The 13,943-nt window shown below is 53.6% G+C and overlaps 1 protein-coding gene and 2 non-coding genes across 3 annotated transcripts in view; 1 reads left to right on the top strand and 2 right to left on the bottom strand.

Moving 5' to 3' along the window:
* LOC111226838 overlaps positions 1–13,943 on the bottom strand; it is a 23,522-nt gene that overhangs the window by 7,383 nt on the left and 2,196 nt on the right. Inside the window, exon 3 of the mRNA XM_022752132.1 lies at positions 6,657–6,718. Coding sequence (XP_022607853.1) covers positions 6,657–6,718 — 62 coding nt within the window. The remainder of the gene's footprint in view (positions 1–6,656; positions 6,719–13,943) is intronic.
* On the bottom strand, positions 3,276–3,359 carry trnas-uga. Its single transcript has one exon. It is a non-coding gene; the product is annotated as a tRNA-Ser (tRNA).
* Positions 3,649–3,733, top strand: trnas-uga. The gene has a single exon. It is a non-coding gene; the product is annotated as a tRNA-Ser (tRNA).

Here is a 13,943-nt window from a genome sequence, read left to right as displayed (position 1 = left end):
TCATATTCACACCCTTTGATTCGTAAGGTTAAATGTTGTTCACTTACCCCAAGCTTAAGGAAGCAGGAGTGAAGGGCGCACGGCGGAGAGGCACTGTGAGGTCCTGGAGGACACCTGCAGCCTGGTGGACACAGGATCATATCTTCATCATCATCATCAATCATCATCATCATCATTACTCCACCATGCATCTACAACAACTCAACTAATGGTAACTTATTAAACAATAAACTAATTAGTGTTTCAGTCGCTGAGTTTGTTTTAGTGATCAATTTAAACTGAACTGATCATGTCAATAACTGCTGTTCCTGAAGCTGGTCTCAGGTCAGTCTGTAACACTGTAACTGTTGTGAAGCCTTCAAGCAAGTGTTGTCATGGTGACGGGCATAATTGTTCAGGAAACTCTCAACTAACTATTAATCAATCATCATTAATTCAGAAAATATCATTAATCTCTTTGGAAGAGCCTGAAAAGACCTCAACACTCAATCAATATCTGATGAATGAGTTGTTTGATGTTACAAGTTTCAACACGGACGTGAATCTGGATCAGAGCCCCCCGTCCTGAGGTGGACCCCCCCCCCGTCCTCTTACCTGCTGCTGTCCTGCTCCGTGCTGCAGGTGGACCCCACACGTCCAGCAGACTCCCCCCGGACGAGGTGGACGAGGCCAGGGACGCCTCTTGTCCAGCAGTCCCCCGACCCCCACTGGAGCTCTTGGTTCTGAACAGCTTGCTGAGCCGGACCTTCAGTGACCCCCTTTCTTGACTTTCCCCGCGGCGTCTTCTCTCCCTCCCTCCCTCCTCCTCCTCCCACTTCCCCTCCAGGACCACTAGGGGGAAGCAGACCGCCCGCTCCCCCGAGGCCACACCGAGTTTGGGGTGGTGGCGCGGCTCTGGGGCTGGGAGGCGAGACTGGTGCTGGGTGCTGCCGCCGGTGGTCGGGTCGGGGAGGGGGTCAGGGGAGACGTTGGAGACCACTGAGGGCTGCTGGCAGCCTGGGGGGCCTGCGGGCGAACAGGGAGGTACGGACAGGGGGTAGTGGTGCTGCTGATGGGGGGCGGGAGTCACACATGGAGGTAGGGACACTGCAAGCACCCAGGACAGCCAACGAGGACCGGCAGCTCTGGTCCGTGCAGACCCCCCGCCTCCTCCGCCAGTCTGTGCCTGCCTCATCAGACCGCTCAGAGTCCCGCTGGAGAACAACCTGCTAGCTCCGCCAGATGTCCCCCACTGCCACACCCCCACATCCTCTCTCCCTTCTCAGCGTCCCCCATGTCCCTCCATCCTGTCCATCCTCACCCAACCCCCCACCTCTTCAGACCCCAGACCTTCTAGGACAGCAAGAGCGTCACTGGTCTCACTCGGGTCCTCGCCGGGACCTATGCCCCCGACCCGAGGCCAGACGCTGTGACAGGAGCCACCGAGGGAGGGGGACAGCCATCTCCTCTCCGCACACCTCCTCCCTCCACACCACCCCCCTACCCTCACCCAGCTGACCTAGCCTCCGGGCCAGGGCCAAGACCGGGTTCCTCTCCCCCAGCGGAGCAGTTCTTCCTTGGGCTCCAGCAGGCCGAGAACGCAGGGCTTGGTCCAGCAGACCCGGGGGCCACTTAGCTAGTCGGTCTGTCAGCAGGCGGTGTCGGTGGCACAGGACTGACCCGGACCAGAGTCCAGAGCCGGGACACCCCTGCTGGGGAGTATGGGACCCATCGGTCCCTTTGGACAGTCTGAGGACCGGGTGCATGAAGCAGCTGCGGCTTGCTGTGGTTGCAGGTTTCCTCTGCAGATGGGATGCAGTGTGAGTTCTGGTCCTTCCCGCCTCCAGGCCCAGGACCAGTGTTGTGCTGCCGGGACCGTACCTGATCCGGGATCCAGCTGCTGTCTCTGTCTCTCTGCTTCTCCTGGAGGAACCCCGGGGGCGGCTGCTCACGCCCGCACTCCAGGATCCGGTCTCCGACCCGCAGCAGATTCTGAACACCATCAGCTGCGCCCTCGACCCGTGCCCCCCCGAGCCGTGCCCGTGCGGCACCGGGAAGTCACGAAGCGCTGGGCCGCTAACGGCAAAGTCCTCGGGCGGCGGAGGGACAGCGGGCCTCGGAGCCGGCGGAGCCTGCGTCAACACCAGCCCGCCGTCAGCTCGCTTTTTCCGGGGAGCGGCGAGCTGTAGTGCGGGGAGGCCGAGCCGAGGCCTGCCGAGGGCCGCTTGGTGTCAGATCAAACCCGCCGCCGCCGTGGTGTCCCAGCACGGCTTAACGGGCCCGCAAACCGCCGCCTCGGACGGACATCAGGTCGTCGGGCTTCGTCCAGTCGGTCGTACTCGGCCGCGGACACGAGCCGCATCAGGACGAAGTCTGGAGACATTTCTTGCTGCGTGTTCATGCTGACAGGCTAACGTTAGCTGCGCGGCTACAACGGGCCTCCGCGCTTACATAACACCGAGATAAATAAACGGCTGCGGAGCTAACGGCGGCTATGCGGCTGCATCCTCACCGCCGAGCTAACCGGGCAGCTCGACGGAACACCGACCGACGGCCATGTAACGTCCGGACCGGTTCGTGACGGTAACGGCTCCGCTGCACGAAACAGAAACATGAACAGACATGAGAAGCCGCCGGTGCCGCGCTCGGTAACGTTAGCTAGCTGTTAGCCTCCTACCCGACTCATCCTCCGGTCAGACAACACGGATGTGGTGAAGAGGTGGTGGTGGGTGGGGGGTGGGGGGGCGCGGGGGCGGCTGCGCAGCGTTGGCATCAATAATCGATCGGTGCTGATTGATAATGGAGGCTCGTGCGCAGCGTGAACGATGGACCGAAACCGAAACTCCACACAGCGGCACACTTCCCGGTAACCGGAGAGCCTCCGTCACAGCCGGAGGTCTCTCTCTACCACCTCTCTCTCTCTGTCACAAACATCTGAGGGCTCTGACTCAGTTACTAAACATGATCGATTAATTGATTGTTCGGTCAAACTGTAGATAATAAAAAATGATCAGTTCAGGTTTTCTTCACATATTGTTGATTAACTGAATCTGATCAGTTTTGTTGACGGACCAGGTGAGCTCACCTGTCCTGACCCAACATCCACTCACTGAGCTTTCCACTGTTTCCTGGTCTTCTTCAGGGACTGGAACTGTCAGGTGTCATCACGTGAGCGCAGTACAGGCCCTGGTCAACGACACAGGTGTTGAATATTAGATTTATTTTATTTGATATTTTAAGTCTCAGATTATCACGATTTCCCGCCAAGGTTCATGTGTCTCCAAAATCAGATCCGTCGCTGCGAGCAGGGTTCGAACCTGCGCGGGGAGACCCAATTGGATTTCAAGTCCAACGCCTTAACCACTCGGCATCATCACAGCTGCTGCCTAGCTCTACCTGAGACAGCTGATCGGTGAGACCAGGTGAGAGACCGGCTGCTGTTGGTCAGAGTTCAGATACCTTTCGACACTTTATTCAGTTTATTGTATTAAGCAGGTAGAGTGTGATTATTACATGTTATCTTAAAAACCTGACTTCCAACACTGTCCTGGTTTAATACAAATAAACTGAATAAAGTGTGTGCGAAAGGTATCTGGAACTCTGGACCAACAGCAGCGGTCCCTGCACCGTGTCCACGATGCAGCTGGTCTCAGGTAAGAGCTAGCAGCAGCTGTGATGCGCGAGTGGTTAAGGCGTTGGACTTGAAAATCCAATGGGGTCTCGCCCGCGCAGGTTCGAAACCTGCTCGCAAGCGACGGATTGATTTGGAGACATCATGAACCTTGGGCGGAAATCGTGATCATCTTGTAGACTTAAATATCAAATACGAAATAAATCTAAGTATTCAAACCTGTGGGTCGTTGTGACCAGGGCCTTACTGCGCTCAACGTGATGACACCTGACAGTTCCAGTCCTGAAGAAGACGAGGGAAAACAGCTGCAAGCCCAGTGAGTGGATGTTGGGTAGACAGGTGACTCACTGGTCCGTCACAGAGACTGAATCAGATTCAGTTAGATCACAATATGTTGAAGAAAGACACCTGAACTGATCATCTTTTATTATCTACAGTTTGACCGAACAATCAATTAACGATCATTTATAACGTGAGTCAGAGCTCAGATGTTTGTGACAGAGAGAGAAGGTGTGTAGAGATGAAGACCTCCGGCTGGGTGACGGAGGCTCTCCGGTACCGGGAAGTGTGGCCCGGGCCCCCTGGGGTTTTTTTGGGGTGGGAAAAAAAAGGTTTATTTTCCCCCCGGTTTTTCGTTCCATCGTTCACGCTGCGCACGGAGCCTCCATTTATCAATCAGCAACGATCGATTATCGAGCAACGCTTGCGCTCAGCCGCCCGCGCCCCCCACCCCCACCCACACCACCTCTTCACAACATCCGTGTGTCTTTGACCGGATAGGATGAGTTCGTAGGGAGGCTAACCAGCTAGCTAACGTTTACCGAGCGGGCGCGCACCGGGAACGGGCCTTCTCATGCTTGCTGTTCATGTTCTGTCTTTCGTGCAGTCGGAGCCGTTGACCGTCACGAACGCGGTCGACGTTACACTGGCCGTCGGTCAATAATATACCGTCGAGTGCCCGGTTAGCTCGGCGGGAAGGATGCAGCCAGCTAGCCGCCGTTAGCTCGCAGGCCGTTTATTGTATCTCGGGTGTTATGTAAGCGCGGAGCCCGTGTAGCCGCGCAGCTAACGTAGCCTGTCGAGCATTGAACGACGCGCAGCAAGAAATGTCTCCAGACTTGTCCTGATGCGGCTCGTTGCGTCCGCGGCCGAGTAACGACGATGTGCGAGCCCGACGAACCTGATGTCCGGAGCGCGGGTTTGGCCCGTTAAAGCGTGCTGGAACACCAACGGCGGCGGCGGGGTTTGATATACTGGACACAGCGGCACACCTCGGCAGGCCTCGCTCGCCTCCCGCACTTACAGCTCGCCGCTCCCCGGAAAAGGGCGACTGAGACGGCGGGCTGGTGTTGACGCAGCTCCGCGGGCTCCGAGGCGCCGCGTCCCCTCCGCCGCCGAGGCACTTTGCCGTAGGGCCCTAGCGCTTCGTGGATTCTTTCCGGTGCCGCACGGGCACGGCCTCGGGGGGCACGGGTCGAGGGCGCAGCTGATGGTGTTTCAGAATCTGCTGCCGTCCGGAGCCGGATCCTGGAGTGGCGGGCTGGAGCCAGCCGCCCCCGGGTTTCCTCCAGGAAGGAAGCAAGAGAGACAGATGACAGCAGCTGGATCCCCGGATAGGTACGGGTCCCGGAGCACAACAACTTGGTCCTGGCCTGGAGGCAGGAAGTGACCAGAACTCACACTGCATCCCATCTGCAGAGGAAAACCTGCAACCACAGCAGTCCGCAGATGCTTCAGTGGCAGCCTGGTCTCAGACTGTCCAAGGGACCGATGGGTCCCATACTCCCCAAGCAGGGTGTCCGGCTCTGGACTCTGAGTCGGGTCAGTCCTGTCACCGACACCGCCTGCTGACAGACCGACTAGCTTAAGTGCCCACCCGGGTCTGCTGGACCAAGCCCTGCGTCCTCGCTGCTGGAGCCCAGGAAGAACTGGCTCCGCTGGGGAGAGGACGCCGCTTCTTGGCCCTGGCCGGAGGCTTGGTCAGTCTGGGTGAGGGAGGGAGGGTGGTGGAGGAGGAGGTGGGGCGATGAGGAGATGGTGCTCCCCTCCCTCGGTGGCTCTGTCACAGCGTCCTGGCCTCGGGTCGGGGGCATAGGTTTCCCGGCCGAGGACCGCAGTGATAGCAGTGGACGCTCTGCTGGTCCTAGAAGGTCTGGGTCTGAAAGGTTGGGGGGGTTGGGTGAGGATGGGAACAGGGATGGAAGGGACATGGGGACGCTGAAGAAGGGAGAGGAGATGGGGGGGTGTTGCAGTGGGGACATTGTGGGGAGCTAGGCAGGTGTTCTCCTCAGCGGAAACTCTGAGCGGTCTGAATGAGGCAGGTCCACAGACTGGCGGAGGAGGCGGGGGTCTGCACGGACCAGAGCTGCCGTACTCCGTTGGCTGTCCTGGGTGCTGGCAGTGTCCCTACCTCCATGTGTGGACTCCGCCCCATCAGCAGGCACCACTACCCTGTCCTACCTCCCTGTTCGCCCGCAGGCCCCCACAGGCTGCAGGCCAGCCTCTCAGTGGTCTGCCAAGTCTCCCCTGACCCCTCCCGACCGAGCCACCCGGTCCGCAGCACCACACCAGTCTCGCTCCCAGCCCCAGAGCCGCGCCACCACCCCAAACTCTGTGGCCCTCGGGGGAGCGGGGGCGGTCCTGCCTCCCCTAGTGGTCCTGGGAGGGGGAGGTGGGAGGAGGAGGAGGGAGGGAAGGGAGAGAAAAGACGCGCGGGGAAAGTCTAAGGAAAGGGGGTACTGAGTCCGGCTCAGCAAGCTGTTTCAGTGAGACGCAAGGCTCCAGTGGGGGGGTCGGGGGGACTGCTGGACAAGAGGCCGTCCCCTGGCCTCGTCCACCTCGTCCGGGGGAGTCGCTGGACGTGTGGGGGTCCACCTGCCATGCACGAGCAGGACAAGCAGCAGGTAAAGGACGGGGGGGGGGGGGGTCCCTCAGGACGGGGGGCTCTGATCCAGATCACGTCCGTGTTGAAACTTGTTAACATCCCTCTCTCTCTCTCTCACACACACACACACACACACACACACACACACTCACACTCACTTACCAGTGAAAGCAGGAGTGAAGGGCACCGGCGAGAAGGCACTGTGAGGTCTGGATACCTGCAGCCTGGTGGACACAGGATCATCATCTTCATCATCATCATCATCATCATCATCATCATTACTCCACCATGCATCTACAACAACTCAACTAATGGTAACTAATTAAACAATAAACTAATAGTACTAACTAATAGTTTCAGTCGCTGAGTTTGTTTTAGTGATCAATTAAACTGAACTGATCATGTCAATAACTGCTGTTCCTGAAGCTGGTCTCAGGTCAGTCTGTAACACTGTAACTGTTGTGAAGCTTCAGCAGTGTTGTCATGGTGACGGGCATAATTGTTCAGGAAACTCTCAACTAAACTATTAATCAATCATCATTAATTCAGAAAATAATCAATAAATCTCTGTTGGAAGAGCCTGAGAAAGACCTCAACACTCAATCAATAATCTGATGAATGAGTTGTTGATGTTACAAGTTTCAACACGGACGTGAATCTGGATCAGAGCCCCCCGTCCTGAGGTGGACCCCCCCCCCCCCCCACCCCCCCCCCCGCCCCCCCCCCCCCCTCCCCCCAAAGCCTTTTCTGTCTCCTCACACCGTCTTTTGGTTCCCTTGTCTCTCTCCTTGTCCCCCTCTCTCTCTCTTTTTGCTCTGTATTTCTTTATGTACCTCCTGTCTGCCTCACCACTCCATCTCTCTCTCTCTCTCTCTCTCTCTCTCTTTCTCTCTTTTTGAGTGACATATTGGTGTGAAGAGATGTTCCCAGCTAGCTATGCAGTCAAGCCTGACAATGTGACTGTCCTCTACTGAGAGAAAGAGAGACGAGGAAAAAGAGATGGGAAGAAAAAGTGAAAGGAGAAGGAAGCAAGCAGAAGGAAAAAGAGAACGCACATCCAAATGGAAAGATATATATAAAGACAAACAGAAGGAAGAGATAGACAGAGATCACCACCGAAGCTTTGCTCACTATCATTGCAGTGGTTACGGTCAATAAACAAGCTCTTTCTTTTACCTTCCTGCTTTTACTTGCCATGCTTTCCACCTCAGGAACGGGGGGCTCTGATCCGATTCACGTCCGTGTGAAACTTGTAACATCAACACTCATTCATCAATTATTGCATTGAGTGTGAGGTCTTTTCTCAGGCTCTTCCAAAGAGATTAATTGATATTTTCTGAATAATATGATGATTAATAGTTAAGTTGAGAGGTTTCCTGAACAATTATGCCCGTCCACCATGCAACACTTGCTGAAGTGCAAACAGTTACAGTGTTACAGACTGACCTGAGACCAGCTTCAGAAACAGCAGTTATTGACATGATCAGTTCAGTTTAATTGATCACTTAAAACGAAACTCAGCGACTGAAAACTTTTAATTAGTTTATTGTTTAATAACGTTACCATTAGTTGAGTTGTTGTAGATGCATGGTGGAGTAATGATGCTCTCGATGATTGATGATGATGATGAAGATATGATCCTGTGTCCACCAGGCTGCAGGTGGTCCAGACCTCACAGTGCTTCTCGCCGGTGCCTCTCACTTCTGCTTTCACTGGTTAAGTTGAGTTTGAGTGTGTGTGTGTGTGTGTGTGTTGTGTGTGTGAGAGAAGAGAGAAGAGAGAGAATGAGAGAGAGAGAGAGAGAGAGAGAGAGAGAGAAGGAGAGAGAGAAGAGAGAGAGAGAGAGAGAGAGAGAGAGAGAGAGAGAGAGAGAGAGAGAGAGAGAGAGAGCATAAGCGAGCAAGCGCAGGTACAGTACATGGTGGATAAACCACTCAGGTGATCTCTGCAGGTGTGATATTGGGTTAGGGTTTCGTAAGACCTGCTGATCCAGCGTCTCCTTCCTCCTGATGAGATGGTGATTGGTGTTGATGAAGTGATGAAGATGAAGGTGTGATTGATGAAGATGATGAGATGAAAGGTGTGATGATGAAGATGGTGAACATGATGATTGATGAAGAGATGATGAAAAGATGGTGAAGATGATGATGATGATGATGATGATGAAGATGTGGGGAACAGTCAGACATGTAGAGGAGATGTACAGACCTGTAGAAACCTGGTTACTGGTTCTGATCATGTGAAAGACCAGGTTCCTCTGGATCCATGTAATGGTCTTTATTCAGAACGCTCCTCCTTGCGGACAGGGGACCAGGATCCAGTCCTGCTGGACCAGGGACCAGGATCCAGTCTGGTGCTGGACTCAGCTGCTTGTTTCCTCTCAGCAGCGGAGGAAAGTGTAGAAACGATTCAAGAGCAAATTGTTTTCAGCAGAACTTCTTCTTCTTCTTCTTCTTCTTCTTCTTTCTTTTTCTCTTTCTTCTTCTTCTTCTTCTTCTTCTTTCTGGTTCTGGTTTCTTTCTTCTTCTTCCTGTTGAACTGAAACAGTAACATTAACATTTTCACTTCTCTACACTAACATCTCTCTTCTTCCTCTGTGTGTGTGTGTGTGTGTGTGTGTGTGTGTGTGTGTGTGTGTGTGTGTGTCCAGGTGAGACAGTTCTCTGGTTGAGTGGATATTTTCTCGGGAGAGGGGAGGGAACTCTTCTTCATCCCCGACTCCTCCTCCCCGCCAGACGGAGCCTCAGTCTGCTCGTACTATTACTTTTCTTCTTCTTCTTCTTTTTTCTTCTTTGTGTTTCTGGCTTGTTTCCGATCCTTCTTTCCTGTCAGCTTGACGCTCAGTCAGGTGACTGGGAAGACATGAGTGTTGTTGTGTCTCTCTTGGTCTCCAGATGATTTCGGCGGCCCTCCCCAGCAGACAGGGGCCCTTTTACAAACGCCAGTGTGGGGGCATCGATGCAATCTTGCCCCGACCGCTGGCCCTGCCCCCCTCCCATCAGCACCATCCAACACAGTCCTGAGCCTCAACGGTGACACACACACACACACACACACACACAACACACACACCACACACAACACACACACAGTCTCTGTGTAAACACTGTTTGTCTCAGTGTGTTTAATGACGTGATGTGTGTTGGTGTGAGTCATGTGACTCGGCCTCTGTTATCAGGACTCAGGAAGTCACTGCAGTCTTCAGTCAGGTCCAGATGTTGACAGATGTTTCCTGTGTGTCCATAGGACACCTTCCTGCGAGTCTACGAGGGCCGGTCCCTCTGCGCCCCGACGGTCAGCACCCCCCGCCCCGTCGCCCCCGCTTGCCCCCTCAGCCGCCCGACGCCAGCAGCTCGCCAACCAGCCTCAGAGACTAGAAGGTGGGGCCTCGTCATCTTTATCCGCGTGTCATACAAACGTGAAGGGCTTATTTTTAAAATCAACTTTTACTGAAGTTTTTTACCAGTGACTTTCATTCAAGCTTTAAATACATTCAACAGAAAAATGAAACAGTAAGTAAAAAAATGAGATGAATAATTAAAATAATAAAAAAATGTATAATATCTAATAATATAAATTTAGATATTATACATTTTTTTATTATTTTAATTATTCAATTCATTTTTTACTTATCTGTTTCATTTTTCTGTTGAATTGTATTTAAAGCTGAAGAAAGTCACTGGTAAAAAAAAACCTTCAGTAAAAAGTTGATTAAAATTAAGCCCCCCTTCACGTTTGTATGAACCGCCGGATAAAGATGACAGGGCCCCACTTACTCCAGTTCTCTGAGGCTGGTGGCGAAGCTGCTGGCGTCGGCGGCTGGGGCACGGGGGCGAGCCGGGGCGGGGTGCTGACCGTCGGGCGCAGAGGGGACGGCCTCGGTAGACCTCGCAGGAAGGTTGTCTTATTGGACACCAAGACAAACATCTGTCAACATCTGGACCTGGACTGAGAGATGCAGTGACTTCCTGAGTTCCTGATCCAGGCCGAGTCCACATGACTCACCACCAACACATCACGTCATTACACACTGGAACAAACAGTGTTCACAGAGACTGTGCTGTGTGTGTTGTGTGTGTGTGTGTGTGTTGTGTGTGTGTGTGTGTGTGTCACCGTGTGGAGGCTCAGGTGTGTTGGATGGTGTGAGGGAGGGGGGCAGGAGCCAGCGGTCGGGGGGGCAGAGATTGCATCGATGCCCCCACACTAGCGTTCTGTAAAGGGCCCCTGCTGGCTGGGGAGGGCCGCCGAATCATTGGAGGACCAACGAGAGACACAACAACACTTCAGGTCTCACAGTCACCTGACCTGAGCGTCAAGCTGACAGGATAAGAAGGACCGGAAACAAGCCCAGAACACAAAAAGAAGAAAAAAGGAAGAAGAAGAAGAAACAAGTAACAGTACCGAGCAGACTGTAGGCTCCGTCTGGGGGGGGAGGAGGAGTCGGGGGAATGAAGAGAGTTCCCCCCTCTCAGAGAAATATCCACATCAACCAGAGACACTTGTCTCACCTGGGACACACCACACACAACACACCACAAACACACACACACACACACACACACACACACAGAGGAAGAAGAGAGATAGTTAGTGTAGAAAGAAGTGAAAATGTTAAATGTTACTGTTCAGTCAACAGGAAGTAAGGAAAGGAAAGGACACCAGAACCAGAAGAAAGAAGAAGAAGAAGAAGGAAAAGAGAGAAGAAGAAAGATGAAAGAAGAAGAAGAAGAGAAGTCTCTCGAACGAACAATGCTCTGAATCGTTTTCTACACTTATCTAACGTGTAGACCGAGGAGAACAAAGGCCAGTGTGAGTCAAGCTGGACCTGGACTGAGTCCGCGCTGTAGCGAGCTGGACCTTGGTCCCTTGGTCCAGCAGGAAGGAAGCCGTTTTGAATAAGACACATGTTAAGCATGGATTCCAGAGGAACTGGTTTATCACATGATCAGCAACCAGAAACACAGGTTTCTACGAAGGTCTCCGTACAAATCTTACCTATACTAGCTCATTCTGTCCTCTACATCTTCCATCATATCATTCATCAATGCATCTTCACTCTTCACATCTTCATCATCTTCTTCATCTCTCATTCAATTTCCCACTTCATCTTCATCATCTTTCATACACCTTCATTCATTCTCATCAAACCATCACCAATCTTCATCAGGAGGAAGGAGACCTGGATCAGGGTGTTTTCCAGGTCTTCAAGAACACTAACCCAATATAACTGCAGAGATCAACCTGAGTGGTTATCCTCACCTACTGACCTCGCTGCTGTCCGCTCTTTCTTCGCTCTCTCTCTCTCTCTCTCTCTCTCTCTCTCTCTCTCTCTCTCTCTCTTCGGTCTTCTCTCTCTCCCTCTCTCTCTCTTCTTCTCTCTCTTCTACACCACAACACACACACACACAAGCTCATCACTCAGTGAAAGCAGGAGTGAAGGGCACCGCGAAGGAAGGCACTGGTGGGTCTGGACCCTTGCAGCCTGGTGGACACAGGATCTCATATCTTCACATATCTAATCATCATCTATCATTACTCCACCTGCAATACAAACAATCACTAAGTGGTAACTTTTAAACAATAAACTTTAACTTAGTTTCAGTCGGCTGAGTTTGTTTAGTGATCAATTAACTGACTGATTCATGTCAATAACTGCTGTTCCATGAAGCTGGTCTCAGGTCAGTCTGTAACACTGTAACTGTTGTGAAGCTTTCAGCAGTGTGTCATGGTGCGAGGCATATATTGTTCCAGAAACTCTCAACTAATATTAATCAATCTCATTAATTCAGGAAAATATATCAATATCTCTTTGGAAGAGCCTGAGAGAAGACCTCAACACTCAATCATATCTGAGATGAGTTGTTGATGTTACAAGTTTCAACACGGACGTGGAATCTGGATCCAGTAGCCCAGTCCTTGAGGTGGACCCCCCCCCCCCCCCGTCCTCTTACCTGCTGCTGTTCTGCTCCGTGGCTGCAGGTGGGACCCCACGCGTCCAGCGAGACTCCTCCCGGACGAGGTGGACAGGCAGACGGCCTCTTGTCCATGCAGTCCCCCGACCCCCACTTGGAGCTCTGGTTCTGAACAGCTTGCGAGACCGGACCTTCTGTGACCCCTTTCCTTGACTTTCCCCCGCGGCGTTATCTCTCTCCCTCCTGCTGTGCTAATCCTCTCCTCCGCCCTCCCCCTCAGTGAACTTAGGGGGGCAGACCGCCCCGCTTCCCCCGAAGGCCCACGAGTTTGGGGTGGTGCGCGCCTCTAGGGCTGGTGAGCTGGGACTTGTGGTTGGTGCTGCGGCGGTGCTCGGGCTCGGGTGAGGGGGTCCAGGGTTGAGACTTAGTGGTTGCAAGTTACGACTCATTACGAGTGCTGCAAAGTGATCGTGTCGCAAGAGTCGCTGTGGTGTGAGAGCCGCTACCAGGGCAGGAATTACATATAGCGATATCAGGGTAACAGGATACACTCAGAGGATATTCGCTCTCATTGTCTTCTGGGGTGCTGGTCTGAATTCCTCGCTCGAGTGTCTGGGCAGGAAGGAGTACCATCTGACACATTGGATCACCACCCAGTGGTTAGGGACACTTGCAAGCACCCAGGACAGCCAACGAGGACCGGCCAGCTTTGGTCCCGTGCAGACCCCGCCTCCTCCGCCAGTCTGTGGACCCTGCCTCATCAGACCGCTCAGAGTCCCGCTGGAGAACAACCTTGCCTAGCTCCCCCAGAGTTCCCCCCACTGCCAAACACCCCCCATCTCTTCTCCCTCCAGCTGGCCCCCCATGTTCCCTCCATCCCTTCCGCTCCCTCAAGTTGATGACTTTCAACTAGCTATTTGAGCCCAACCCTTCGCATCTGCAACGCTTCTCAGGAACCGCCAGACTTTCGTATAAGACTCGCACGGCAGCGAGAGGGAAGCGGTCAGCTGAGATTCTCACTCGGGTCCTCGCGCAGGACCATAGAATATGCCCCCGAGCCGCCCCTCTCGACCCCTGATGCGCCAACGGCCATTCCCAGGACGCCCCCCCTCGTTCGATGCAGCCGTCCGACCACTCCTCGCTGACCTCTCGTGGCCCAAGGGCGCTGACTCTTGCTAGCCCAATATTCTCTCATCACATATATAGTACGCCCAGCATGTCTACTCCACCACCCTTCCCTCCCCCATCACCACCAAGCTGACCCTTGCGCTCCGGGCCAGGAGCCAAGACCTCGAGTCTCTCCCCAGTGTCGCACTGACCAGTTCTTCCTTGGGCTCTCAGCTCCAGGCACGACCAGCAGGGCCTATTGGTCCACGCAGACCGGTGGTGAGACGCCACACTCTTAAGCTAAGATCTTCGTGATCTGTCAGAGTCTGCATAGTGTTTATAGTCTTCAGTGAGGTACACGTTATGTGAGTGGCAACATAGAGCTGTATCTGACCGGACTCTCAGTGAGAAGACTCAGTGACGCGCGACA

Source organism: Seriola dumerili, unplaced genomic scaffold (assembly GCF_002260705.1).
Source record: "Seriola dumerili isolate Sdu_G_001 unplaced genomic scaffold, Sdu_1.0 BDQW01000166.1, whole genome shotgun sequence".
NCBI lineage: Eukaryota > Metazoa > Chordata > Actinopteri > Carangiformes > Carangidae > Seriola > Seriola dumerili.
This window is presented reverse-complemented; position numbering and strand designations above follow the sequence as displayed.